Source organism: Amphiura filiformis, chromosome 1 (genome assembly GCF_039555335.1).
Source record: "Amphiura filiformis chromosome 1, Afil_fr2py, whole genome shotgun sequence".
Taxonomy (NCBI): Eukaryota; Metazoa; Echinodermata; class Ophiuroidea; order Amphilepidida; family Amphiuridae; genus Amphiura; species Amphiura filiformis.
Genome location: NC_092628.1, coordinates 14,940,688 through 14,962,181, shown reverse-complemented (window position 1 = coordinate 14,962,181; position 21,494 = coordinate 14,940,688). Strand labels below are relative to the sequence as shown.

General features: G+C 37.4%; 1 protein-coding gene across 1 annotated transcript in view; it reads left to right on the top strand.

Moving 5' to 3' along the window:
- The window catches only part of LOC140158690 (EH domain-binding protein 1-like), a 124,658-nt gene that overhangs the window by 44,717 nt on the left and 58,447 nt on the right, over positions 1-21,494 (top strand). The window contains 10 exon segments of the mRNA XM_072181910.1: positions 1,482-1,577; positions 2,253-2,309; positions 3,535-3,716; positions 6,122-6,333; positions 11,333-11,546; positions 15,522-15,756; positions 16,468-16,480; positions 16,483-16,636; positions 17,852-17,900; positions 18,490-19,185. Of these exon segments, the coding sequence (XP_072038011.1) occupies positions 1,482-1,577; positions 2,253-2,309; positions 3,535-3,716; positions 6,122-6,333; positions 11,333-11,546; positions 15,522-15,756; positions 16,468-16,480; positions 16,483-16,636; positions 17,852-17,900; positions 18,490-19,185 (1,908 nt within the window).

The window sequence follows — 21,494 nt, the reverse complement described above, 5'->3', positions numbered from 1 at the left end:
CTTTATTATATGAAATGTACTGCTTGATTATATGTGAATGTGTCAGACAGGGTTTTACCCTCCCTCCTTTAAGATCAGTAACCCACTAACCCCAGTATTGGGTGTGTTTTGAAAGCTTAGCGTCATATGAAAACACTTAGGAAAGGCTACTTAACCATGTTGGTGTCCTCTCCCATCTGAAGATTGACCCAACCCTAGTAAGACCATGTCACATGTCGTAATGGACCTTTGTGTGTCCTCTTCATCTGAAGAGTGACCCTACCCAGGTAAGACCCTGTCACATGTATGCTATCATAGTTTGCATGATTGTTTGTGGATGTAAATAGTTGTAGCTGTATATTGTATTAACAGATTCTTGTTTTGTGTTTAAGTCATTTTTGTCTTATTTTTGTGAATTTGCATGCTGATGGTATGTTGTCAAGGTATTTATTGATGCAGCATTACATGATCATTTTTTGTTACCTTTGAGTCCATTTTACTTAAGCATGATCTATGGTGTAAGAACAATGTGCTCATAATGTGGGTTTTTAGTTTGTTTTTTGTTTTATTGCAAGAACTTCATATGGATGTCTGTTGCTCCATACAATAATTTTCTCATTGGGCTATTCCAGATGTATTCCGCCCCCCCCCCCCCTATGGAAGACACTTCCGGAATTCAGGGCTAAATTGACAGCCGAATTCACATGTCAGGAAACCCCATGGGAGACACTGCGGAATTGTGGTAATATGTCTAATATGGCCAGCTGGAATTCACGTAAATGTAAATGTCTTCCATAGGGTTCCAGCTGGAATTAGAACATTTTTTGTTTCCAGCCAGAATTCAAGTAAATGTCATTCATAGGTTATGATCGAGATGGTGATCATAAGTGAAGATTCTGCTGGAAATGGAGCATTTTTGACCATTTTCCAGCCGGAATATTAAGAAATGTGAATGTCTTCCATAGGCACATCATGGTCTTTCACAATCCCCACTCTTGTTTTTTCGTTTATTTTAGCAGCCGGAATTTCACCTAATCTCAATGTCTTCCATACCCTTCAGCCGGAATCTTTGCTAAAAATGATTGCTGGAATTCTAGACACACCTCAATTCCAGCTGGAATTGTATTTTTTTTAAATGTCTTCCATAGGGGGGATGCGGAATACATCTGGAATAGCCCATTGCATGATGTTCTTGGCTGATTCATGATGACAGACTAAGACTTGCAACATGGGATAACTGCCCAAGACATCAAACTCACCACGTTAAATACTTTGTGCTGATCATGTTGATTTGGACATGGGTATAGTGGCTTGAATTGAGTTCAAATTCGGTCCATGTCTGTCTATCTAAAACTTGGACTTAATCCTTGCTACTCTTCTTGCAACCCATTAGTATTCCTGTAAAAGACTTCACTTAATTTCCTTCACTTTAATATTAGTTGTCTTTCGTGTTTCCTTTCTTGATGATACCATGTAACTTTTGTTTGTTGTGTTTACCACAGCTTCATCAATGGGTACCAGGAATCAAGGATCCATACCAAGGAACCATCGTGTGGACGGTACCTGAAAATGTTGAAATATCTGTCACAATGTTCAGGGTAAGTGTAGCTCGCTTTTTGCAATGACATATCTTTCTATATAAATCCCATACTTGTAAAGACTCTACTGCAAAGTTGTAATGAGTCATGACTGGAGGTAAAATGAGCCAACTGACTTGAACGATATTCAGCTGACTCTACCCCATTGACTTTGTACAGTGACTTGACTCAAGCCAATATTTGGCGACTCCTTGAAGGAAGGTTTTATTTCAAACTCTAATCGTGACCCGCAGGTCAAATTGCTAGAATTGTACATTAAACACACCTAAACAGACACTATGCAATTTGCAGGCAGCAGCTTAATCAGCGCCAATATTGCAACATTGAAACAAACAACTATACAAATATCCCATCCAACCCAACCACATCCCCCAAGTAGGCAATGAGGATAAAGTGCCTTGCCCAAGGACACAACACGTTGGCACGCGAAAGCGGGCTCGAACTCACAACCTATGTATTATGAGTCGGGCGCCTTATCCACTCGGCCACACATGCTCCTTACAACCCTGCTCTACTGTTATATGAAATAACACAGATAAAACATGTGTCAAGTATAGGAAGAAAGCCTTGTCAGGCTATTACCCAAGTACTTGATAACTATCTGCCTGAACTTCAGGTAGTATAGAATTTAATTTTTTCTTTATTAGTAGATTGTTTCTCTTTGTATTTTTACAGGAAAACAGACCTGATGCAACATTTGAAGACAAAGACTGGACATTCATCATCATGGATGTAAGTGTCTACATTGTTTGCTATTTCTTTGTACAACTTTACACATATACATTGCATTCCATTACCTGTGTTACCCGTAGACAAAAGAATGATGAAAGTTTACAACACAATACAATTTAACATCGATTTTTAAGCGGATTTAATCCACCCAATTGGGCAGTAACAACACCATTTTGGTGCAGACAGGACCCAGTAATGGCCGACTGAATTCTGACCATCACTTGGCTCGATGGATTCGTCTATAGGATACATCCTCCCACATTATGTAGCTCTTGAACACAGTTGCCTTTCCTCCACAAATCCTCCTGGGATCAGAAATTTGCGATATGTGTCAGCCCCTTCAGCAGTAGGTAAAGCTAAGAAAGCTATCACACATCCTTGCTAGCTGGAGCACTACCACCTGCAGGTTACCCATTGCACACAATTTTCATTTTCACACATTTGACTGTTGTACTCATCCAGCATCACATACTAGTTGTGTTCACATTGTCGGTCGTATGCCTGGCGGAACATGGTCGGCGTAAGTTGCTAGGAGTAGCGGTAGGCGTTGCCAGGAGTAGTGGCAGTTTGAACGATGGTCAGCGTAAGTTCCACCAGGCGTACATCCGACGATTTACTCCTGACAAAAGTCAGGAGTAGCAAGCTGGGTGTAACCTCCGCCAGGCGTAAGTTGCAATGTGAACGCTGCTACTCCTGGCACCCGGTGAAAGTTTGACCTTTTGTTGGTCAGAACTAAGACATTACATATTGCGTGGTTGAAAAAGGTCATGGAAACACCGGAAGTGGTAGCCGATGTGTACACCGACCAGAAGTGAATGCTTGGTGGAACTGTTCGGCGTAGTGTTAGGAGTAGGCTGGATGTGGTCACACGGTAGGAGTAGCGAAAATATTTGTGGAATTTTTATCAATGTTAGCGTAAGTTTACGCCGGGTGTAACTCAAAATGTGAACACGACTACTGTACATGTTTAAGGGTGCTCGTAGCCGTTGAGTCTACAGTCGCCAGCACGGTCAGCACCCTATTGGCAGCCCCATGTGTCTATCAAATTTGCAATACCCATAGATAGGAGGGCGAAAAGGGGAAAACACATTCTGCATTGGATTTTAAAATCTTTGCAAGGTCTCAGACATACTTTATGTGTACCTCATCATTGAATCATTTTCTTAATTACAGATACTTGTAAAATTGACTTATTATCTTTGTATTAAATCTGTTATATCTCCAGGAATCCAGGAAAGGCAAGCGTCGACCACTAGCCCAGGCCACCATCAACATGAAGGATTTTGCCACCCTCGTGCCTACACAAGAAACAAGAAAGATAGAGTTAAGACCTATAAGCAAGAAATGTGTGTCGGGGGAATTGTCGTTTACAATATCATGTATGCTGCTCAAAGAAGGGTCTGCTACGTAAGTAGAGGGTACTGCTAATTGGTATTGTCATTAGTTGGGAAATATATAAGTTCTGGACAGTTCTGCCAAGAGCCATTACGGACCTGGGGTATCGTGAATACGCACAGGCCCCCTTTTTTGTGGACAGAATCTGACAAGGAGAGGGTGACACAAAATATTTTTCAGCACTTCTTTGGGGGTTAACAATCGCTATTGCAACAGCAATGAGAGATGTCCACATATTTATTTGCATTTTCTACTGCTGTCTTTTTTCTTTTAATATGTTTGGGCCCTTTAACCCCAGGCCTGGGGGTAACTTACCCCTCTCCTTCCACTCACAGAGTTATAGTTTCATTGTGTACATTAGGTGCTTGGAGAATGGCATATGAGAACCTGTCTCAATATAATTACTTTTAAAACTAAATTTGTTACTACACTTTCTTAATATGTAATCTGTTGTATTAAGATTTTATTTGACATGTTTGGAAAAAGAAAACAGATCGCCAATAATTATCTTGTGCAAGTGCAAATATGAATCCAAACACAGCAGACACTTATCTATTATTATCTGTTTAGATGGTGTTTTATGTTAACATAGTCCAAGTTATTTAGACCAACTTTTTATATTTTTTCCCCTCCAACATATATATTTGGGGGGTTTTTTTCACAATTTAAATTCAAATCTAGTTGTATATTAAGATATTTGGGCTAGACTGTTTATTTTGCAACTTTAAAAAACTTTTTTTTTGGAAGTTCAAGTTCATACAAAACCAAATGGAATAGAAATAAAATAGTATTAATTTTATCAAAACTTTTATCAACATTTTGTCAAACCTTTGAACTATATTAAAGATAAGACTTCATAATTTCATGACAGTATTGTCCATGGTGTGTATAGTGTTATTTAAACAAATTAATCATTAATTTTGCACAACAACATATACATACTACTGTCACTACCAGTTTCTGTCATTGTTTCTACCAAACTTCATCAAAGAAAATGCAGAATGATCATTTTGTTATCAGCCACGCTATTTGGCATTCTTGTTGGTGAGGATCAAGATCTTGCATATTTCTGGTATGTAACAAGATATTTTGAGCAAGTTTGTTTCAAGAGGAAATGTTGATGTATTGTTTTGTTTATGTCAGATTTTAGGCTTCTCGGTCAGAAGGCCGTCATGGTCAAGCGTTCACACGGCACTTTTATGGCACAATTTTATCATGATGCATCATACTTCTGGAACGAATCAAAGATCGGTGGAGACTTTTGAACAAAACTATTATGTGACCCGATTTAGTCAACTCAGGTTAATGTCGGCAAATACAAAACTGAGATATAGCCAGAAATAGGTTAGGGTTATAGTTAATCACAGTTAGACTATGAACTTGTAAAAATGTTGTAACTTTGCAACAAAATGAGTTATAAAAATGGAGTTTGGACTGATAAAAAGGGAATTTTTTACTTCATATAAACCTGGTAATAAATCAATTTTGAAAAAAAAAATCTGAATTCAGTCTGAGTGGACTGGATCAGGTCATATATACTCTGAGGTCTGCATGCACAAAACAAGTTAGACCCGGTTTTAATTTAGACCTGGTTTAACTAAGGAGGTTAGATTTAGGGAGAGATCCTCCTTGACTCCTAGCAAAGTCTAAATATTAAATTGCAGCCATCTAATATTAAGCTACATGTATTTGCCCTTTACAGGATTTCCCATAATATAGAACAAGGCATGTAAGTACCAAAAAATTCCTTCTCTGTAGGACTAATCTCCATTGTTAGACCAGGTCTAAAGTTAGACCTGGTCTAACTTGTTTTGTGCATGCGGACCATAAGAGTTACTTAAGGGCTTGGGTAGCGACATTTTCACCCGTTTTCACATTTTTATGTGGGACCTGAGATCACATCAGACATCAAATTGCATTCTGAATACAAAGAATGTCTTTCTGATATCAAATAAAATTTTTTATTGAAATTCGCGATATTTTGATCTTTCATATTGAAGATATACATTTTTTCAGAAAAAGACCTAATTTTGTTTTTGGGAAAAAATACATATCTTCGATACAAAAGGTCAAAATTTTAAATCGATCGTCGGCTTTTCATCCCAGCTACAAACACTTTAAGCATATCATTTGATTTAAGTATTATTTTTCAGGTGACTAACTATAAAGTTTACTTCGAGGACTGTTAAATATCAAAAATGTCAATTTTTAATCATTTTCCATAAAATGTGTATTATATCGCGAATTTTGAAATTATTTGATATCAGAAAGACATTCTTCGTAATCAGAATGCAATTCGATATGTCTGATACGCTCTCATGTCCCACAAAAAATACTGTCCAAATGCTCATACCCCAGCTCTTAAGAAAAGTTCTCTTCTCTTGCTCCTATATATCTTTCTTGTCTTTTTCCCACAGAGATGACGACATGCAAAGTTTAGCCAGTATTCTGAGCTTCCACCAGCCAGACATTGCAGATCTAGATGACTTTGATGATGAGGATGATGAATTCGACAGGGAGTTAACGCCAGGCAAGATCTCAGAGCTGACGAGTCAGTACAAGTTGACAGAGATGGACGACGATGACGATCCGTTTAATCTGGACGAAGATGCCTTTGAAGAATTAGATGGTGAGAAATGTTTTGTTATTTATTTTATTTGTTTGTAAGGATTTGAAGCAAGAGGGCACTTCTGTAAGGAATATAATTATGCATTTTCTTAGTTTCTTGTCTACCCATGCAACAAAGGAGGGGCCAACATCAGACATAGGCCTAAATGTTGCTATACTTAATAAGTGTTCACAAAACATCAGCGTGGTCAGTTTTAGTGTTCTGAAACGTTATCTCAATTCTCATGGGCAAAATATTACCAAATACCAAGTGGGGGTCAAGGCAAAATATGGGGATAAATTTGATCAAAAATTGTAACATGCATCTTCCAGCCTCAGGCCATAATTGTCCTGATTTTGACCAGTTTTACTATTTTTTGCATTTGAATTGCAAATATTGCGCTTGTTGTCCCAGTAGGTCATTTTATTATCGAGTCAGCAGAACAATTTGGAAATGTTGCCCACCTTAACGCAATGACCCAAGTACGTCCCTGACCCTAAAATGCGGCATAAAGAGACAGGATGATTCTCCGCTATGGGAGGGGTCAATACAATGTGCCACATGGTCAGTGCAATAGGATGAAATAAGATAACCAAAAAGAACATCAAAGATTGGAATGCTCATTCAGAGTGTGACCTCAGAAATATTTCCATTATTCCAATCAATTCTTCACATTTCAACAAAAATCGATACAATTGATTTGTTTTCAGTTGACCCTGCTCCTTAAGAAATCCTCAGTCCCAGCCTGCGACCACCAACCCCCTGAAGTGGACCCTCCTTTGTGATGATTTATGAATAATTAATGTATGCTTGTAAAGTTTAGATGATAAAAAGGGGGATGATCAATAAAAGTGGATGCTGTTTTTATTATTGCATCGTTATAATGGGCTCAAGATGGGGGATATATGAGCATTGTGATTTGAGTTTAACCGATCGGGAGATTATTTTTATAGGCGATATTCTGATTTTATAATCTTTTGCACGTGGTAGTAGTAGCCAATACAGTGGTCTTTGACGAATTTGAGATTGATCAATTCTTTGATCGTAGTTTAGAAAAACTTGGTCATCGACAAGTGTTGCATTTTTTTGCTCAAATAAAGGTATAATAGGGGTTGGCAGGGGGTCACTCACTTGTAAAGGTGGTACGGGTATGTGCAGCGATCAAGGGTCCATTTTTCCTGCAGTTTCTTAAAACCCACAATCATGTTCTAGTTCTGTTAGCCTCAAACTCTGACAATTGTAGCTCTTTAGTTCAAATTTTGGCAAATTTGGAATTTTATTGCTCCCCAGCCTATAATTTGGCCCAATTTGAATTCACTAGACCCCCAAAATATGTTGTTGCCCCTAGTTTGCCCAAAAAATCAGTTAGTCCCAAAAGTCCATGCTGTACACCCCTAACAAAAATTTAAGTTGAGTGATATAAAAATCTTAACTTTTTTTTTTAGAAAAGTGGGGGAATGAGGCTGTAGATCACAAAATGCCCCTTTAAGAACACAAATGTCCACTTTTACCGTTTTATTAGAGAGACTGAAGATTGAACTATGAACGCCCTGATATTTTCCTTACTACAGAATGTCATCTTGATAGGAAAAAAGTAAGGAAAAAAGATCAAAATACTTTTAAAACCATACTACTAACAAGATCTTGATCTTATCGTACAATTCGAAATAATTCACTTTTTCACGAAAAAATTTCTATAGTTTCGCAGTACAATACTTTTGAAATAACATTTTAAGTATGAAGTATAATTGTGATTCTTTTTTAAGATATACACAACTGGAATGTCGCAGAGGACAGTAAAAAGCAAAAAGAACTTGCCTCATCATTATTTGTTATAAAATCAATTTTATAGACCGTCCCAACTCATCCCTTTGATCATGTTTTGAGATGCCTGTGTGTGACCATCATTTGTATCTACTGCCCTCTTGTGACCATGCACAACCCATCAGGTTATTCATCATCTTGACTTATATCATGATTCTAGATGAGGAAATTTATCATCCATTTATCTCAAATCGCCATGACAACTCAAATCAGATAAAATGCTACTAATTTCACACCGTAAGGCATTTTCTGTGCATATGGTCACTTAATGTAGACTTTTTTTCTTGAATATTCTTGAAATAAGGGATACTGATCCTTTTCTCAAACTTGTTGTTGTATCTTTGTGGATTGCGATTTCTTGATATGCAATTTTTTCTGACAGTTGTACTATTTCAAGATAATGAGTGCAAAGAAATACAATTCAAAATTGCATCGCATAGTAATAGTGTCAATTTTAAATTGTTAATTCCAAAATATTTTGTATTTGCACTTGGTAGTATTTTTTCTAAGGAAATTATATTTTTAAATGTCTGGCTAGTTTTATATAATAAACAAAAACCTGTATAGAACAAAATATTTCTTTTGGCTTGATCCAGGAAGATTAAAAATATGGGGATAAATCAAATTATAGCATTTTTACATCTTTTAAACTTTTTGGTGGAATCTTTTATTATTGGGCACTGTTACTTATACGTTTTAAAATAGAGTGTGTTTCAAAATATGAACTGCTACGCCACATAATTTATTTGCTCTTGTTTAGTCATATTTTAATATAAACTTGCTGTCATGAAACATAATGGATGTAAGCGTGATCCTAAAAATATGCCTTTCACCCAAACTAATTACAAGACCTTTTCTACATTGAAGCTGGCTTTCCCTTTTAAAGGGAATTTTTATTTACTTTGGTTAGTTTATAATTGAGAAGCATCGCTACCTTAATACAGATGTGTTATCTGTGATCAGTCAAGGCAACAGGCGCTACAATTTATGATTCAGTTGCTCATATTTGTGACATGATCAAGGAGATTGAGTCACATATCGACCCTGGTCGAAAATGAGTTTCAAATTTCTTTCTAAAGAGGACATTTAGAGCTTTCAGAAACTGAAAACCCCATGTTGATATGGCTTTTCTTTGCGAAGCTACGTTAATTTATCAATCGCTGAAAACAATATAAAACATAAGAATTTTAAGACTTTCTTTGCCAATATCTCAAAATCAATATTAGCGACATCCGACTCATTTCCCTTGATCGTGTCACATTTGTATTCTATTATTCACTCTTGCTTGCTGACTTATTCGCTTTATATATTACAAATGTGTAAATGACCTTGTATCAAACTATGAAACCATAACTAGAATATTAATATGCACAGCTTTAATTTCAATAAAAATTGTAACATTCTATGTGTTACTTAAAATTTGTGTCATCATTTTGTTCTCTACTGTAAGCTGATTAAAGAGATGATTTGACCTTAATCTTTCATAGGGATTATTAATTCAAATTTAGTTACCTGAATAGATGGCTCCATTTGCAGACTTGTAGTACTCGAAAGTACAATACTGCGTACTCGAAAGCACGAGTACTTTTTAGTACTCGTACTCGTACTGTGCATCAATACTCGTACTCATACTCGTACTCATGACCAAGTACTCGTACTCATGGTTTGGAATTGTGCTGTACTCATACTCGTACTCATGCCAATCTACTCGTACTCGTACTCATGAAAAAATACTCGTACTCGTAGAAAATACTCATGATAGTTTTCCTGTAAGTTGTTACTATCAAACTATCACAAAAGATCTGACTGTATTTTCTTGTCTTGCCCATTCAGGCCCGACTTGAATACCTGGGCCCAACTCCAATTTTTTACAAAAATTAGTTAGACCCACCATTTTATTGCCAGCAGGCTGTTCTTCCTTGTGTGTGAAAGATGAGCTAAAATCCACTATCTAAATAGTCTTCCACATACACTTAATCATGGTTTTCATGGAAGAAACCCCCAACTCCATGGAGTTGGGCCCTTCTTCCACAAATATTGGGTTAACGAGGAATTTTGTTCATGAACTGGCACTTGCAGTATATTAGTGGAAGAAGGGCCCAACTCCATCTCGTATTAAGATCGTAGTACCGTTGCCATGGAAACATTATACATAATTTGAATGTATGTAATATTGTATGTTCTTGTATTAAAGGTCCCCTGAAGATGAAAACATTCTGTCTATAAAACTTGTCCAAATATTAAGTTTTTTCTTAATATCTCAAAAACAGTTTTGATGGAGTTGGGCCCTTCTTCCACTCAGGTATTCAATTGTACTCGTGCTCCTACTCATACCTAATTACTCGTACTCGTACTCGTACTCATGCATCAATACTTGTATCAGTACTCATGCCTAAGTACTCGTACTCGTATTCATGCTTTATGATTTTGCTGTACTCGTACTCGTGCACTCGTACTCATGGCCAAGCACTCGTACCCGTGCACTGTACTCATGGCCAAGGTACTCGTACTCGTACTCAGAAAAAGTACTCACACTACAAGTCTTTGAAGTCTACACCTCTTGTGTACAAGAATAAGATCTTGTCTTCCATAGAGGGTGTATGGATTTCAAATGGAATAGCCTATCATTTTGTTCTCTGCAATAAACCATTGAAGAATTCAAATTGGGCTATTCTGTTTGAAATCCATACACCCCAGATGGAAGATTTGACCTTAATCTTTCACATTAAGGATAATGTATTTTGAATTTAGTTGAAGTTACCTGAATGGGTGATTCCATTTGAAGTCTACACCCCCTGTGTGACAGATTAAGGTCTTGTCTTCCACAGGGGGTATGAATTTCAAATGGAATAGCCCATCATTTTGTTCTCTGCGATAAACCAATTGAAGAGCTCAAATTGGGCTATTGCATTTGAAATCCATACACCCCCAATGGAAGACTTGACTTCAGATGGCTCCATCAATTAATTATAATTAAAATAAAACCAAAGAGTAAAATAAGAGTGATATATTTGCATGTACACATGATTTTGAATGCTTAGACGTATGCCAAATCTAGTCACATTGTAAAAATATGATGCAAAATAACAGTTTTTGTCCCTTTTCTTCCTCAAAATTATGTGAATATTGAACTTAATTTTATACTTTATTCAACTTGAAACCTAACCTTTTGTGAACATGATTACTGTCTTTGTAGACCCTCTTAACAGACACTCACGGAAGACACGTTCCTCCAACAACAGTTTTGCATCATCGCGCCGGTCAAGCGACCCTTTTGACGATTCAGAGCTAACAGAGAACGATTCGGAACCTATTATTACAACAAGAGATGAACCAAGCAAAAAGACGGTACCACCAAAATTAACGAGAATAGAGGAACCTGACAAGGAGAATGAGCCGGGACTGGAAGAGTAAGTTTGCTGCAAAATGTTTGTAACAGTTTCTAACTTAATTCAATTTTTTGCAGACGATGCGGATACTTGTTTTTAAAAACTTGTTGGGCTATTCCAGCTGAAATGCATACACCCCTATGGATGACATGACCTTTAATCTTCCACACAGGGAGTGTGAATTTCAAATGGGGTTACCTGAATGGGTGATTCGTTATTTGAAATCTACACTCACTGTGTGGGAGACTAAGGTCATGTCTACCATAGAGGGTGTAATGATTTCAACTGGAACAGCCCATTGCTGTGATTTTACACCAATACAGAGACTTTGAGAATGCCTGTGAGAACAGGTGACCGTGATGGATTCAAGCAAAATCCAGCATGGCTCAACATTTGTGGCCTATAGTGAAAACTTCTAGACCAATATATTATCAGTACTCGCTGGAGATGGTTTGGCATCTGGTAGATGCCTTTTTCTGTACAATATTGTGATGATCTACTGTTTACCACAGTTAAAGTTAAAGTTAAATCCTTCCCAAGCCTTTCGGCCCATTGGGCGGCGCCTATCTCAGTTTCATAACCCTAGGCCACATGTGTGCAAGCAGAAAAGCTACAGCAGGGGGTTAGTCCACTGGTAGCCATGTGTTTAACTTTCCCTACTCCATTCTTTCAATGCCGAACGCCTGGCAAGAAGGCAGTAGGTACCATTTTTAAAGCCTTTGGTATGGCCCGGCCAGGATTCGAACCCGCGACCTCCCGATCGTGAGGCGGACTCTCTAACCACTAGGCCACGCTGTTAGCCTCTTCAATGGGCAGTACAAGATGGCCAGTATGTCAAGGGTGTTAAAACCCAGCAAATTTATATGGTTTTACCCACTTTATGCAGCCATATAAAAGGCTAATGTGGTTAGATGCCAGTTAGTTTTCCAAGAAGATCATCAAATCCATGAAGAGAGGTGAGGAGCAATATAATCTGAAGTCTTGTTTTGACAAGCTTTCTTGGAAAAGTAAGTGGCATTACTGAGCAACCAGTATCCTCTGCGGTAAACAGGAGATCATCCAATCACTATGTTTTAGCACACACGGTGAATACTGACATATTGGACTAGAAATATAATGATCATATTCTTGCTCTGGAAATATCATAGCTGAAGAGTTGCCTCAAGTAGGCAAACTTTTCTAAATGATTGACTGACATGCAGTACATTCAGAGTAAAGATGATAAACAAGACTCTGTATTGATTGGATTTAAACAAAAGCAAAAATGGATTAAAATAGACCAAAGTGATGACATCGGATTAAAGAAAATGTCTGTTCAATACAGATGTTCAAATTCTTTAATGATATAATTTTATAAAACTCTCATTTACACAGGATATATTGAAACTGATACTGAATTGACTTTTGTCAAAATGGTTCTCTCACCAAAACAATCTTTGGTACCCTATTTGCTAGTTTTCGACAAATAATTCTGGCTACTTTTTTATTTTTCTGGTTACCTTTTTTTTTCATTCTTTCGAATTATTATTTTGATCATTTTGTACAACTTCCTGTTGGTGGTCTGAAGGCCGAAAAAACATCATGCACATAGGCCTCTATCTAGAAAGATTAGCGGTAAAATGTGAGTACTTGATGCACGAATGCAGATTTTTTTTTCTGTAATGTATGCCATCAGCTTTGCATGATAGGCTGCAACAAATGCTAACCATTTGTATAATTATTGAACTTGATAATGTGGATTCAATATCATTTGGGTGATATTGTGCAGTATTGAATTGAATTGAAATCCTAACTTGCTTGCAGAGAAGAACGGTCCTTTTTAGCGCATACACAGCGTAAACATGGAAGTGGGGTTCTGATTGGCTAATTCAATCGTCCCACAATTGTAGCAACGGTAATTGGATCAGCCAATTATGTGTCAAAGCTTCATTTGACGCAGAACGGCACTCATAAAGAGAACACAAAGCCCCATCTGAGTAACAGGGCATGCATGTCAACCGGTGCAAGGGAGTATTGTTCTTCTTTGCCAGCTACTGTAGACCTGCATTTTTGTTTGTCAAATCTACATTTGGGTCCTTGAGAGCTGATCAAAACCAGGCAGAGTCGGACATACTTGGATGAAACATTTTCATGAAATGTGGGATTTTAAGCAAATAACAATGTACAACATGAGTTCTTGACAATTTCGGATGGCAAGAATTGAAGCATACCAGAGAGGATATCTTACACTTCCCACAATGCATTTCTTCCATTTCAAAATTCTGTACTGATTTGCTATCTAGTGCAGCATGGGTCGATAGTGACACAAAGTACCTCATTGAACAGCACATCCAGATCTTGCAAAGTATGTTTATTTCTTGACTATCGACCCATGTTTAGCCAGTATATTCTCAACATTAAAACAAAGGGAACCTGTACAAAGTATAGTTGTGTCATTATAATGAGCCTAAATGAGGTGATGCGTCATGTTGCAAAGGATTCTGGGAAGGGTAAGATATCTTATCTGGAAGCATGCTATAACTGGATTTGAAGAATTGGAGATGTGATGATAGGCACCATGGCTGAGGCACCTGCAGTGGGCACCATAATCACTGCACCTGCAGACACTCCAACCCATTCCCAGTGGCAGCCATTGGGTGATGAAGCCAAGATTCTCTCCAAAGAACTAAAGACTAATCCAATATTAACTACTGAAACAATACTAGGCATGTTTGTTCTATTGTGAATGCATTTTTCACATAGACATCAAATAATTCTTGGATGTAATCTAATCCAACCAGGTTTATAAAATGTGACATGATCAAGGGGAATGGGCTATTCCAGATTAAATCCACACTACCCCTGTGGAAGATTTTGGAAATATCTTCTACAAGGGGAGTATGTTTTTCAATCTAAATGTTCAGGGCCGATCATTTTGAAACCCATACTCCCTCTGTATTATGGCTTAACCTATATCTTCCACAACTGGAGGGAGTATTTCAAACGGAAGTTACTCAACTGTCTATTCTATTCAAAACTCATACTCCCACTGTGGAAGACTTCAGCTTAACCTTCCACAGGGGTAGTGCAGGTTTTAAATGGAATAGCCCAATGAGTCACATGTCGACCCTGGTCGAAAATGAGTTTACCTATGTTTCTAAACAGGACATGTTGATACGACTTTTCATTGTGAATTTATATCAATTGATCAATCGCTGAAAACAATATAAAAGAAAAGAATTTTTAACACTTTCTTTGCCAATATCTCAAAATCAATATTACCGACATTCGACTCATGTCCCTTGATCGTGTCAGAAATTGTAAAATTGGAAGCGCGTAAATATTCTGTCGGTCGGACACCTTGCCTTTTACTGGAATGAAACTTAAATTGCATTGGAGTGTATAGGGAAATTGCAGTTTTTGTTCAAGTTTTTCAGTTTGAAACAATGTATTAATATTTTCTTGAACAAAAATCGAGAAAATATCAAACTGGGCAATATTTTACAAGTTGGAACTCTTTCGCGAAAAACTTAAGCTGCTGGTTCAAAATCTTTTAACTTTCCCATTCACCACAATAGTGACTGTTCACTCCCATGTCAGAAGGAGGGTGAGGAGTGGCTAAGTTATGACAATACTCGGACCTACATAACACAAGGGATATAAAGGTCTCAGCAATAATAAACTTAGTTACTGCAAGTTGGTGATGACTGTAACTCAGTTTTCAAAATTGCTGCCCTTTGTCCTTGTTGGATTATAACATGTCGCATATAAATGATAGTGAAAATTCACATACAGTAAACATTTTGAAAACATGGGGGTATAATTGAAGACTGAATTAAAAAGACCAGTTTGTGTCTGATGTCAGGGCAAAAGCACAGCCTGGTTGGTTGCTGACCTGCGCAGTACGACATTTTTGGTCTGGTTGACAGTACGTCATACACAAACTAGTTTTTTAAAATTTGGTCTGGAATTATAGTTAAGACAGTTTTCCTTACATGTTTTACTTATATTTCGTAGAATTAACGGTGGCATCATGCACAGAAACAGCAAGAGAAAAGCACCGAAAGCACCAAGTCCACTGGGGTCACCGACGACAAAAGAACCAGCACCAGCGCCCCCTATCAGTAGAGATAGGGCAGCATCAACAAGACACAGTATGAAGGGTATCACTAATTCAGGAGATGCGCCTCCAACAAAGACGGCAAAGAAGGAAGAACAACCACCACAATCGCCTGCTAAGAGAGAAAGAATAGTAAGCATTTTTGTTTTTATTATTTTTGTTATCTATAAAGAGTTGAGGATAGATTTAGTTTTTAAAGAAAAAAAACAATTTCCTTGATAGATCAGAGTTCAAAGTTGCAAAAACCAGAAGTTACATTGCTGATGGGGCTTATTGTTTAGAAATTATCTTTTTGATGTAATAAAATGGTTTTATTCACCCCATGAGCACTACCCCCCGAAATATCAGCCTTTTATAACAATTTTTATTGGTTTCAAAGAGGGTATTGAGCCAATCAGAGATAAGGAAAGAATAGTCACTGGGACTGAAGGGGATTAGCCTTGTATAAGAGATCTAAAAGCTGTATTTTGATTGGTTACTCAGATGATTATATCATGTGATTCACCAATCAAAGGCACTGTAAGAAAGGCAGTTTGCTGCCCCTTCGTTTTAAGTGCCAGGTGAAACGACTTGGAAATGGTGGATGGTAAATTTTAGTCCTTGCTGGAGGTGCTGTAGCTAAAGGCCCAAGCCATTGTCATCAGTTAAGGGGGGGGGGTGCATCCCCCAGTTTTTCCCCAGTCAGGAAAAAAAATCACAGAAAATCCACAAAAATCAGCACATTTTTAGGAACATTTTCTGATCTATGTCCCAAAAAATTTCACTTAAACCCCCATTTCTCCCAGAAAAAATTCTTGGCATTGCCAAGGATAATCATCACATTAATTTCACTGCCTCTTTCAGACAAGTCCAAAGAAGAAATTCAATTGAACGCACCAAGTCAGCAGCTTCTACAATGGTGTAAAGAGGTCACACAAGGCTACAGGGGAGTCAAAGTAACTAATCTAACAACGTCGTGGAGGAACGGACTAGCATTTTGTGCAATCATTCATCATTTTAGACCAGATTTGCTGTAAGTTTGGGTCTGTCAATTGTAGAATACGACAAGTACCATAGAGAATCATCAGGAAATAGCGAAGTTTGTAAAGAAGTCGTACTTCAAGTAAGGGATACAGGGTAGTAAACTGGCTCAAAAAGAAACTTATAATTTTTTACAACTTGTGAATCACAAGGTCATATCTTAAAATACTGTCAATCAAAATGAACCAAAATTACACACAGGATTACCTTAATACTCTACTCAAAACACATGTCAGTAACCAAGCAGTTGTCCAACTGACACAACAGCACAATGCACTGTCATGGGACAGCTTCCTGGACTTCCTTCACTTTCACAGCCCAACATTTGGCACCCAGGACAAAAAATTCGTGAGAATGCACACAAGATCCTTGCACAAATGATAAAACGGTGCTGCTTTCTGCTTTTCATACACTTTTTTCATGAAACAGGGCTGGGCTGTGAATGTGGTCCAGGAAGCTGTCCCATGTCAGTGCATTTTGCTGTTGTGTCAGTTGGATAACTGCTTGGTTACTGACATGTGTTATGAATAGAGTATTGAAGTAAATCTGTGTGTAATTTTGGTTCAATTTGATGGACAGGATTTCAAGATATGACCTTGTGAAAAATTATAAGTTTCTTTTTGAGCTCAGTTTAGTATAAGTCACTTATTGAACAATGTCATGAAGGAACAGACTATATAGTTTTTGCCAATGTCCTTCAGCAGTCTGCAGATTTGGCACTGTTAAACATGGAAGTGCGGTTCTGATTGGCTAATTGAATCATGTCATCATTGTCACCTAATTCACCGGACAAGCTAGCTGTGTAGCATCGTGTGACCCAGTTCTTTTTACGCAAATAATCAGGAGTAGTAGTCGGACACTGCTGAAAGACCTTGCCGAATGGTATAGGGTTTTGTGCACCTATTTTGGTGTAACTTGGTGTAGGTCATTAGTAGGCTCAGTGTTATCCATGTCAAGTTCTTAACTTTCATCATAAGACACATAACTATGTGAGCAAAACCAGGCACATTTGAAACTAGTAATTAAAACTTTGCAGAATCTTTGGGTTGCGAATATCAGGCAAAATCAGAAATCCGACTTCATAGCTGAACAAAATCTAATTTTGGGAAAATGCAGTGAGAAAAACATTTTTGGTAGTGAACATTAGGTGGTATCACAACTTACAAGAAGACAAATTTACAATGGAAAATTAAATTTTGCTTTTCAGAGATTTTAATACCTTGTCACCACACACTATTAAGGACAATAACAAAAAGGTGAGTAATCTTTATAGTGTCTTCTTTTTGTCTTGATGTCTTTCGGTCTCTACCTGGCTGTCTGTCTGTCTATTTGTATGTTTGTCGGTATGTATCTCTCTGTCTCTTTCTTAACTGTTTGCTATATATCAGTAGTTCGTGAATAGCAAATTTGTCTCTATCTGGCTGTCTGTCTGTCTATTTGTATGTTTGTCCGTATGTATCTCTCTGTCTCTTTCTTAACTATTTGCTATATATCAGTAGTTTGTGAATAGCAAGTTTGTAAACAAAGTATGAGTAACTTCTTCTATAGATGTGTCAAAGCATAGACTTAGGGACTGGGGGCTAAGGTCCCTTAATAATTTTGATGCAAGGGCTCGAATGCCCTTCAGTCCTCCCCATAATTAGAAGTGAAGTAAAAAAATGTGATTAAATACCGAAAATACCAGAAAAATTTGTGTTTTTTACTTATTTTTCACAAAATTGTCTGATTCCAAAGGAGGACCACCTCCAGAATGGGTCATTAACAAAATTCAGCCCCCCCCCCTCCATGTTAAAAACTTCCTACGTCACTGCAAAGTAATAACTCGATCCAAATTTTTGTTCTCAGGCCTTTGATGCAGCTGCTTCCCTAGGTATCCCCAAGCTCATGGACCCACAGGACATGGTTCTACTAGCTGTCCCGGACAAACTAGCCGTCATGACCTATCTCTACCAAGTGCGGACTCTATTTACCGGTCAGCAGATGGCGGTCAATCGCATCGGCGATCCGGCAAAAAAGAACACCTACGTTGTGGGTAATTATAGCTCGGACGCCGCTGTAAATGAAGAAGTTTTTGCGCAGGAAGCTAGGACTGCTAATAAACTATCTGGGAGTAGCACGCCCACCCCTACTAGTGATGTTACTCTTAACGGTAATGCTGTGACTGATAGCCCAAAGAGGTCGAACAGTAGACGATCTTCTGCGGGCAGTAGGCACTCTTCAGGAGACGAACAGGATAAGATATCAAATCGAAAAAGTGCTATTGAGGAGACGCAGCATGTAAATAGTGAAAAAGAGACTCTAGCTTCGGAGGAGAAAGAAGTATCTAGTGAAGAAAGTGCAAATAATAAAGGTCTTATGGAGACCGATATAGATAGTATAGAACCATCAAAGTTAAGTAGACCTACGAGGATTAACTCAACAAAACAGAAATCACCAGACGGTTCTGATAACAATGCACCGGATGCCTCGATTTGGCTTAAGGCAACGCCGGATGGAAGTGACGCACCGGCAGAGAGTATAGAGGAGAAACCAGAATCAGAGGTGAGTATGCGTGGGTTTTAACCACATGAGAACTACCTGCCGATTGGCCAAAATGAATATTGTGTCCAATTTTGGACCAATCAAGGAGGGTATTAATAAGATCATCTGCAAATGCAAGTTTGACTATAAATAGTTATAGCCTAGTCATATATAGTTAAAGCCTAGTCATAATTGGCAATTGAAATGAGCATTTCAAGTTATCAACCAATCAGAAATGCTGTTAGGTGACAAGTAGTGTCGTGGGTTTTAAGTGTAATATGTGACACAATCTGGTCCATGGGGGCCAAAGGCGGCACATTTGAAACTGAGATAAGGTAAAAATATGGAGTAAAAAACAATAAAATACATAAGAAAATAGACATCAAAAAACTTCGTAACTTTAGAACCAAGTATGCTAGACCTTTCAGTAAATGATAGCCTAATGTAAGCATCATGTAATAATTATAGAAACTCAATTTTCAAAAATGCCTCCTTTGGCCCCCATTAAGCAGATTGTGTCACATATAACGAACAGCCAGTATGAACCTTATATGGGCATTTAGGTCAGGAAGGCCCTATCTGAAATAGCTGCCATATGTTATATTTTGAGATTGTGTACAATATAGAATGCAGAAATTGTCAAAATGATTGTAAGGCAGCTATTACAGGATGAGTTCTGATCCAAAGATGGCAATTTGTGAAATTGAGATAAAGACAAAAAATTAGGAGCAAAAAGTCACTTTTTCTTCCTTGATATCTTTTGAATTTCCATCCAGTTTCTTATTCATTTCCCTTTCTTTCTCTTTCTCTGTTATTTTCAACCCCCACTTATACCCCTTCTTTCCACGCAGAAAATAACAAAAACAAAAACAAAAGAATACTAAATGTTCTGAATCAAAATAGAATCTACCTTTTTATAAGTTACAAGATCAAAATGGTAATGAGTTCCCTAGATGCTTCTAAAATAAACCAAACATCCATCAACGGAAACTTTCACTTTCATTTATCCGCTTAAATATAACCATTTCTTTTGGCTGCAAACAACACAATAAATCCCATTAGTTTAATAGAGTTGCCCAACTTAAAAACAAGTGTCCAGGGAAAGAATTCTTTTATAACTGCAAAGAAAAATTGATATCTCCTTTTTTTGTAACCCTTGAGATGTACAATGTTTTTAACGGCGCATTATTTTGTTTGTGGCTTGTCATCGGAAATTGATATCAATCCCGACGGACTTGATATCCGGATCCGTATCGTAGATTCCACAAATTAATATCGCCAGCCCTGAGGGAGAAGTTAGTTTGATTTGTGCGCTACTGTCTTACTAAGTGCGGTTGAAGAATCGGAAGTTTATCTTTTCCCAATCATGTAGCCCCTATGTTTTGGAATCAGTGATGCGGGACTAATAAGGAAAGAGATTGATTTAATTAATTAAACTTTTAGCACTCGGAACTAGACCATATGCACATATAAGGTTGGCTGTATTCTATCTACACATGATTAGCTTTTGGATCTTGGTAGCCAGGGGGTTTATTTTCATATTTTGGGTAGATTTTTTTTTAACCCTAAGGCATTATTTTCATATTTTGGGGAATCAATGTGACTGACTGATGGTTATCGTTTGAGGTAGGTCAATGAAATACAAATTTGTGATTAAACTTTGCCAAAAAATTATCTTTAGTTCCCGTGTTCTGTATTGTTTTAAATTGCTATCTCTATTCAACTTCAAAACATTTGTGACAAAATGTGCTCCATGGATGCCAAAGGAAGCATTTTTGAAAATTTAGGTACTATATTATTACCTGATACAAACTGTCATTATACTGAAAACGCCAAAGGTCTAGCACACATGGTTACAAAGTTTGTGAAGTATATTTTCTTGTGTAGTTTCTTGGTTTTTTTACTCCATATATATCTCAATTTCAAATTTGCTGCCTTTGGTGTATTGCATTTTAGCACCTTCCAAATGTTTTAAGTTGTGCTGAAATATAGGCATTACTGTTTTAAAAGAGTTGGCTTAGCCCAAATTGACATACCTTGGAGGGGTTGTTTACATTTACACAGTCATCCATATATTGCATTAATATTGAGTTTTTAAAATAAAATATATTATTTACATAGGCAGTGCAAGACTTAAGTCCTAACAATAACAAATTTGAGTTCATGCCAAGGAAAAGTATTTACGGCCTTCACTGGCAAAACAACTTTCAATAATTTATAATATTGTAACAATTGTGATAGCTTTGATACAAGTTAAAATGGCCTGTAGTGTAATTTGTCATAGAGATAAATGCAGTGTCATGTATGACACAAAACGTGATGATAAAAGT